We start from the raw sequence: 9,229 nt of genomic DNA on the forward strand, positions 1-9,229 counted from the left end.
AACAGCTCTCTAGTATTCCTAGAGTCGATGCTGTCTTTGCCAATTGCCTATTCACGAGCGTGCTTTCTTGCATCGAAGTTGTCCATGACTACAGTATACTGCGTTTGCACCTTTGTCGTTGCTAATAGAACATCTGCACAAACTATTCTATTTGTTCATCATCGCGATTATATTTTGAAGCCTAGGCTTGAACCACCTTTATTCAATACATCGTATTCAGCTTTATTATGACCACTGCAATCCTATCCCTAATGCTGTTGAATTCATCAGTGTTGCCCGCACTGTCTTTATGAATTAGAAATCCTACTCCATATTCTCTCTTATCTGGAAGACCTCTGTAGTAGAGGAAGTTGGTGTTAGTCAGCACTGTATAAGCCTCGACAGTTCTTTCAAGCTCACTAAGGCCAACAATATCCAAGACAGTGCCTGCTGTTTGCCTGCAAAAAGTCCAGCTAAGCTAGCCTCACTGGAGAGGGTTCACGCGTTCAACGTTGCCAGGTCCAGCTTCCAGTCAGATAGGGAAGTATATATCCGATTCAACGAAATAAAAAAAAGCTGAAAGATGTCATTTCACGTCCCTTAACCGGAGTTTTATTTTCTACGATACAGGTGCCTCTTCGTCGACGGGCCTGTAGACCTCCTTGACAGTTTTCGTGATGACAATTCGCTCGGTTGCCACGGGGGCTTCAGTGGTCGTCGACAGCTTGGGTTCCAAGGGAGGGAGCTCGACGCAGGCTGCGCGCCACGGGAAGTCGCACACGTTCAGCTTGCGGTTGAAGTGCAGGGCATGAGGACACTCGGTCAGCGTCGGGACACCCTGCGGTGACCGTAGCAGTTTTCTTTATACGGTGAGATCAAAAAGTGTTGTCGAACCTTCGCCTGAATTTCAGCAAAATTAATTGTTTTTGTACGATCTTTTCAAGATATTGCTTGCGGGCTCATCACCGTAGTAGTACAGATGCTTGCTAGAGCGTTAGACCACAGATAATACTGGCGGTTTGGCTTCCAGACTTCTGGCAAGTATGTTATTTAGAAATACCGAAAGACATTGGAGTTCGCGTATAGTGAAGTCATTGCACCTAAATATTGAGAGGAGAGTTGCACCTCTTTAAAGGTCGAGAATCCTTGTTCCGTGGTTCGATTACATCCCAAAATTTATGACGCCGCTCTGGCAAGCTTCAGCCTGTGATGGCTGATTTCTCGTTGAGAAAAGAAGAACGGAAGTACACAGAATTTTCTTCATGGCCGACCGGTCTCCAGATAAAATATTTTGACAATTTTGTGCCTAATTGTATCGTGAGAGTGTTATTAAAAGCGTGCACTCAAGCTTTGGACTGAAGAGGCGTCTATATCCGCTCGCGGTTTTTGTAATGTTGCCTCTTTGATGAGCTGCGCATGAGTATGGGTGCGTAGATTCTAAGAGGGCCTTCAAAGACCTTCGGCAACATTTTAATCTCTGCATGATTTTTATTTCGTGTTCGTTGCCGCTAGTGTGCACACACAGTCGTTTCAAGCGAGAGCATCCCGGCCACGGCGGCCGCATTTCTATGGGGGCGAAATGCGAAAACACCCGTGTGCTTAGATTTAGGTGCACGTTAAAGAACCCCAGGCGGTCAAAATTTCCGGAGTCCTCCACTACGGCGTGCCTCATAATCAGAAAGTGGTTTTGGCACGTAAAACCCCAAATATTATTATTATTATTTCAAGCGAGACGAGAAACGAGGCACTGCGCGGGCATTGAGAAGTTACGTTCGTAAGCAACGTCTTTCTTGGGCGTTCACTCGTGTTATGTATACCAATTCATCAGATATTGGAGTTCCTCCTTGACATCTTTTCCCATACAAAAATATGTAAAACATTGGAAATTTGAAGACTGACGCACAAACTGAATAACGATGCGATTTGGGGCTGTTCTGCGCTGGGGTTATCACTAGCGTTTTGGACTCATGGCTAAACAAGGACAATGAGTGTCAGTAGGCATTGATGGAAACAAAGTTCCCATTCCAATAGTTCCACTAGATGCTAGTGGCTCCGTTGTCTCTCAGTAATTTAAAACTAACGTTACATGCGTTATTCACTAGCGGAGACCTTCACCTGGGAACACATGTAGAACGTGGAGCAGTCGTACAGGTTCGGCAGCAGGGTGACGTTGTCTCCCTTGTCGTCCACGATGGGGCAAACCACGAATTCCTCAGCCTTGACCTCTGAGATGTCCGCCACAGCCATGACAAATGCCACAAAAATGGGCACCATCACTTTTGCTTGCATGATTTCAATTTGCGACTTTCTGCAAAAGAATAACGCCAACGCCATCTGCATATGATTTTCCACCTACCAAGTGGTTGCAGGAAAAAAAAAAGGTAGTTCAAGGATGCGCTCATTGAAGAAGCACAACGTTAGGCTGGCCGTGCATAATGAAGTCGTTACCTCGAACGTGAAGGATGTACGAGAACTCTGTTCACGTGTAAAAGAAGGCAATGGCTGACACGCGAAGTGGTATGCGCCAACATAAAGATAACTAATTTTAACCAATGAGAACAAAAGCAATCGAGATAGGCAAAGCTGAAAATTAACAGAGCACAAATTCTCAGCCACGTGCCCACAAACGTGAAGTGACCGTTAAGCAGCGGTACCTAGATGCCTCGCAAACATGCAAGGTGTTTCGTGAAAGGGCTACATAGGCATAAACTTCAACTAGCTATCTTTGCATGCGCTGGTGACTTTTTGATGCGAAGGAAATGCACGCGACGAACTCGGAGGAGGGGGAAACAAAGAGACAAGGCAGGGATGTTAATCAGAAATGCGCCCGGTTGGCTACCCTACTCTGGGGGACGCGAGAGAGGGAACAGAAAGATGAGATAGAGGAAGGGGAGGAAAGCTGCGGTGAGCTCGTGCACGCACAGAGAGGGCCTGAGTGAGCCAGAGGCGTTCACATAGGCCAGTCGCCCTCAAGAAAGACAAAACTGCCTCCACAGCTTTGTGGACCGACGAACGATGGGCAAGAAAGAATGCATTACCGGTGTAGTTAGATTTAGGTTCACTTTAAAGAAAACCAGGTCGTCCAAATTGGCGGAGTCCCCGACTACGGCGCACCTCTAACCAGATCATGTGTTTGGCGCGTAAAAACCTATAAGTTATTTTTTTTATTTCCAAACGAAGTAAAATTAAAACCACTTCTACAACATTATTTTTCGTCACGGAGAATAGATTTCTACAAGAACAATAAAATGTTCGGGTTGCACGTTTGGAATACCGCAACGAATAATTTAGCGATTGGTTTGGGCAACTATCAACTACTTGAAACCTTTGGCGTGTCGGAAACGCTAGTATAAGCTGTGGGTAAAGTTTCTCGTGCTTAAAACTGGACCTTGAGGTAATAAAACAGCGCAGCTAATCTGATGCGTTAGGTGTCACAGAATTAAACTACATCGGAACGTCCACAGCCGAGAAGTTTCGACTTTCGTCTGCGCACAGGTCTCTTTGTTAAACTTAAGAAACGAATCTTTGGCTGAGGCTTAACTCACGCATAGTACTTTTTTATACCAATCCGAGATGCCTGTGACTCGAAGCCCAGTTAAAAAGTCCTTTACAAGGGAGTGCCAAACGATGGAGTGGAGTCTCTCTCTAATGTAATGCTAATGAGGTTATTTCTTTTGTACTCACCGGCTACTGCTTGCACGGCTCCGCGTTGTTTGAGTGCGTGTCAGTCGGCGTCCGCCGGTGGTCTTATGTACCACGCGCGCGCGCAATCAGCTAAAACGCAGTTTACAAGACGTCGTATTTGATAAGCTTTGCATGGCGTCATTTGTGTACGGGTTTTTCAGCAGCCTCGCTTCTGATGAGCGAACCTCGAACCCTTTGTCCTTGATGGGCCCGGGCCACAGAGAGGAGCAGTTGAGACGAGAGGAGTAGCTGCTTCGTTGTTGACCAATCATTAAATGCTCCCACGGCTAACGAACCCTATGGCCGCTCGGTAGTCGTGGCCTTAGCCGGTCAAGGTCCTCCCGGTAAACAGTCTACAGCGGCACTGACGAAAGGGTCTTTGATTCGAAGTTTACGAAGGCCACAGAATCGCTTGATCATTCTCTCCAGTATTAACGACTTTACCTGTCCAATGAACAAAGATAAGGTTTTGAAATAATGCGCTAGTTCACTTTAACTGATTTAATGCTGCTCTCTATTTAACAGCTATTTTTATCGCTTTTTCCCCTGCTGTGTAGTAGTTGCGCACTAGAGGATGCTTTGCTGAATAAGTTATGCAGCTCTGCACTGCAGTTTACGAAGCTACTGTCACAACCGTTCTGTCTTGCTTTGCATGTCCCAAATGGTCAGGAAAACTTCGGAAGAAATGTAATGAAAAAAATACAATTAAGATAATAGACTGTTACCATTCCAGTTCTGATATAAAATCATTGTGAAACGTAACAGCAATCAACGAATAAACTCGAATAACTTGTAGTATTTGAAATTCGGTGGGATTTTCTACAGGGAGATGGGAACAGGAAAGTAGATTACCGGTTTAATTGATCTAGAACCTTTTAAATGTCAACGTTAGCACCTATTTTTTTTGCTATACCTGACGTAGTGGACTCGCCGACTTGTCCTTTTAGTAATCATATATTGGCAAGGTAATGGTGTGCACATAACAGTTACCCGTTCGAATCAACTTTGTAAGGGTGCCTAGCCGACAAAAATTTCATATAATCTTATCACTGTGTTCTTTTGCTGGTGTATAAACGATGCTCAGATTCTCGCAATGAGGTGACCTTGCCAACTGATCTGAAACAAGTTGAGTATTAGTTTAATACTTCGCCGTCAGTAATGACTATATGTTATGCTTTCGAGAACGTGCCCAAGAGAACACGTGCTCCCCTGAGCAAAGTAGAGGGACCAAGGATTCCACGAAAAAGCCAAGTTACGCACCTTGAAATTGAAGACTACAGTCTGAACTTACCGGGCGAATTTCACAGTGCCATTTTTCAGTTTCAGTTTGTGCATTTGCATTACGAATAAATTGAGCTTTCTTCAGCAATTTTGTGTGCCCGTGTACTTATTCTCATGGATGTAAAGGAGGCTAAAAAGGAAAAATAATGAATATCAGATGAGCAGATTACGCAAATGACATTTCCGTGGAGCGTAAGAATTTGCCATCGTTAACGCGATGCCGCATAATCCGATCAATCACTGTTCTGCGATTAGTATTCTAAGTGGAACTTGCGGTTCTGGAACCATGTACCGTGTTATGACATGATGGGAATTCAGCAGACGCCCTTTCTGACAACAAGGAATGAAGAGGACACGTTGCCGAACTAACAACTGCATCTTTAAAGGCGTCTGACGTAATCATGTTGTAGACAAGCCGTATGTAAAAATACTGAAAGATATCTATAGCGGCTCCACAGCTACTGTATTGCTCCATAAAGAGAGCAACAAAATCCCACTAAAGAAAGGTGTCAGGCAGGGAGATACGATCTCTCCAATGCTATTCACAGCGTATTTACAGGAGGTATTCAGAGACCTGGATTGGGAAGAATTGGGGATAAGAGTTAATGGAGAATATCTTAGCAACTAGCGATTCGCTTATGATATTGCCTTGCTTAGTAACTCAGGGGACCAATTGCAATGCATGCTCACTGACCCAGAGAGGCAAAGCAGAAGGGCGGGTCTAAAAATTAATCTGCAGAAAACTAATGTTTAACATTCTCGGAAGAGAACAGCAGTTTACGATAGGTAGCGAGGTACTGGTAGTGGTAAGGGAATGTACAGTCGCGGACAGAATATTATGGACCATGAAATCTAAGAAAAAGCTGAATATCTCCGCAACCTCACAACGCAATCTGGTATTTGCATTTTGGACCTCGACTAGAATATGCTAACAACGTTGTCGTGGGCAGTTTTACTGGTTACTGCCACAGGCTACTCGGGAATTGAACGTTTTCGGAGATCCCGTGGTCCATTTTATTCTGTCCGCGACTGTACATGTACTTAGGGCAGGTATTGACCGTGGAACCGGATCATGAGACTGAAATAATCAGAAGAATAAGAAGGGGCTGGGGTGCGTTTGGCTGGCATTATCAGATCATGAAGAGCAGGTTGCCATTATCCCTCAAGAGAAAAGTGTTTAAGAGCTGTGTCTTACCAGTACTCACTTACGGGGGAAGCTGGAGGCTTAAGAAAAGGGTTCTACTTAAGTTGAGGACGACGCAACGAGCTATTGAAAGAAGAATGATGGGTGTAACGTTAAGGGATAAGAAGAGAGCAGATTAGGTGAGGGAACAAACGCGAGTTAATGACATCTTAGTTGAAATCAAGAAAAAGAAATGGAAATGGGCAGGGCATGTAATGAGGAGGGTAGGTAACCAATGGTCATTAAGGGTTACAGACTGGATTCCAAGAGACAGGAAGCTTAGCAGGGACGGCAGAAAGTTAGGTGGGCGGATGAGATTAAGAACTTTGCAGGCACAACATGGCCACAATTAGCACATGACCAGAGTAATTGGAAAAGTATGGGAAAGGCCTTTGCCCTGCAGTGGGTGTAGCCAGGCTGCTGCTGCGGCTGCTGCTGCTGATGATGAAGGTTATTCTCGAGGACAAAACCGGCAGATCCCACGCCCTGTGGGAATCGATGTTATGCGAAGCAGTGTGCGGGGAGCCTACCAAGTTCACGAAACGACCATGAGAACACCAAGACACAAGCGGCTGTTTGATGACATACATGACACGCTTGTAATGACAGTCATGTCGTGACCTATCAAATTCAAAATTGAAATTGATTTTTCCAAACCTGTTTAGAATGGTTTCCAGCGTTAAAACTGCGGTCAACAGCTTGACCGAGGCACAGAAACCAAATATAAGGCAGGCTTTTTCTTCATGCACACATGGTGCCCTACCTTGATGTTCATGCCAAACCATTTATATTAGTCATACACTCTTGTGATACTATACCAATTTTGGCACATACTAAGATAACGAAAAGGCAATGAGAACACCAAGACGTAGGTGGCTGTTTCATGACCTACATGACACGCGCGTCATGACATTAATATCATTAGCTATCATTCATCTTCGTCATACACTCTTGTCATACTATGCTAATTTTGGTACCTAGCAAGTTAACGAAAAGACCATGAGAACACCAAGGCGTAGGCGGCTGCTTCATGACCAGCATGACACGCATGTCATGACATTCATATCATGACCTATCATTTATGTTCGTCATATACTCTTGTCACACTATCCTAATTTTGGCACCTACCAAGTTGGCGAAACGACAATGAGAGCACCAAGACCTAGGCAACTGCTTCATAACCTACATGAAACAGATGTCATGATATTCATTCCATGACCGATCATTTATGTTCACCATACACTCTTCTCATACATGCCGATTTTGGTACCTACCAAGTTAACGAAACGACTATGACAGCACCAAGGCTTAGGCTGCTGTTTAATGACCTTCATGACACACATGTCATAATATTCATGCCATGACCAATCATTTATGTTCGTCAAATACTCTTGTCATATTATGCCAATTTCGGTAAATACCAAGTTAATTAAACCACCATGAGAGCACCAAGACGTAGTCGGCTAGACAGACAGACAGACAGACAGACAGACAGACAGACAGACAGACAGACAGACAGACAGACAGACAGACAGACAGACAGACAGACAGACAGACAGACAGACAGGCGGACGGACGGACGGACGGACGGACGGATGGACAGACAGACAGACAGACAGACAGACAGACAGACAGGCGGACAGACAGACAGACAGACAGACAGACAGACAGACAGACAGACAGACAGACAGACAGGCGGACGGACGGACGGACGGACGGATGGACAGACAGACAGACAGACAGACAGAAAGACAGACAGACAGACAGACAGACAGACAGACAGACAGACAGACAGACAGACAGACAGACAGGCGGACGGACGGACGGACGGACGGACGGATGGACAGACAGACAGACAGACAGACAGACAGACAGACAGACAGACAGGCGGACGGACGGACGGACGGACGGACGGACGGACGGACGGATGGACAGACAGACAGACAGACAGACAGACAGACAGACAGACAGACAGACAGACAGACAGACATAGATTTGTCAAAGTAGCAAATGTACGACAAGAAATGCGTCACATTAAAAAAATAGATACTTATAGATGCATATAGGGTGTCTCCCATAACATGAGTCAGACTTTAAATATATGGAAATGCCACGTAGCTGGACCGAACCAAAGTAATATGGTTTGCCGTCGCTTGGAGATACTCCGATGAGGTTTTGCATTCCTCCTGATTATATAATTATTAATTACTTAACTTCTCAGATACTATTATTGCATGACAAGTGTCAATAAGAAAATTGTAGAGCGACATGAAAAACTCCAGATACAGCTTTCTGTTGCTCAATACGTGCTACACTAACGTGTTTTTCCAAGCATGAAAGAAGCTCGCGAATACATGAAGAATTGCCGCACGACTGGACGTTCGAGGCGCTTTGTGTTTATTCGCGGGCTTCTCTCATGCTTGGAAAAACATTTTTATGAGGCCCGTATTCAACAACAGAAAGCTGTATCGGGAGTTTTTCATGTTGCTCTACAATGTTCTCATTGGCACCTTTAATCTAAGTACAATATCAGCGAAGTTGATTAATTTATTAAGACTAATTATGCAGTTGGGCTGAATGCGAAAAAATCCGAGGACACCAAAATATTTCTTATGAGTTGTGAATGGGGCAGCTTTATTGCCCTATTGAACGCCGCTGTGTCGTTATTCTAGTTGCGAACTCCTCGCGGTCAGGCGAACGCCTCCTAGGTAGCACAAGACTGGTGCACTTCCATCCATGCTACTTTGTCCTGTTGCCATGTAGTTTAATGGGGACGCTCCCGAATATGCTACGGTGATTGTGACGTCAACGCTTTCGTCACGCCAGCCTTGGTAATGGGAATTTCGATCCAATAAGCATGATGTTATAAAGCAGAGCGTGCAAGCCTGTTACCTAGGATGCCTTGGTTTAATACAATAGGTAAGACACTTGGTTTCTAATCGTGGGTTCGCAGGCTCGAAACTCACTAGCGCCAGCGTTTTTGTTTTCGAATTTATTCTATTTTTCATGCATTAATTCTTTTAGAGCGATTACCAAGGCGACGTTGGAACGCGGGCGAGAGCTTGCGTGGACAAGGAACACGCGGATAACACAGGCTTACGA

The 9,229-nt window shown here is 44.9% G+C and overlaps 1 protein-coding gene across 1 annotated transcript; it reads right to left on the reverse strand.

The window, feature by feature from the left end:
* Positions 1-565: 565 nt before the first annotated feature.
* LOC142583318 (uncharacterized) lies at positions 566-3,726 on the reverse strand. The gene is made up of 3 exons (XM_075693742.1): positions 3,664-3,726; positions 2,095-2,287; positions 566-817 (listed from the first exon to the last, which is right to left on the reverse strand). Exons 2-3 carry the CDS (start codon positions 2,266-2,268, stop codon positions 599-601), a joined length of 393 nt encoding a protein of 130 aa, XP_075549857.1. The 5' UTR covers positions 2,269-2,287; positions 3,664-3,726; the 3' UTR covers positions 566-598.
* Between the last annotated feature and the right edge of the window lie 5,503 nt (positions 3,727-9,229).

The sequence above is a fragment of the Dermacentor variabilis genome, chromosome 5 (assembly GCF_050947875.1).
Source record: "Dermacentor variabilis isolate Ectoservices chromosome 5, ASM5094787v1, whole genome shotgun sequence".
Taxonomy (NCBI): domain Eukaryota; kingdom Metazoa; phylum Arthropoda; class Arachnida; order Ixodida; family Ixodidae; genus Dermacentor; species Dermacentor variabilis.

What these genes read in the sequence shown, in the direction of transcription:
- LOC142583318 (XM_075693742.1), bottom strand. Translation starts at nt 2,268, where the DNA reads ATGCAAGCAAAAGTGATGGTGCCCATTTTTGTGGCATTTGTCATGGCT. An exon ending in CGTTCTACATGTGTTCCCAG is followed by an intron (nt 818 to 2,094) that starts GTGAAGGTCTCC and finishes CGGTCACCGCAG; the next exon opens with GGTGTCCCGACGCTGACCGA.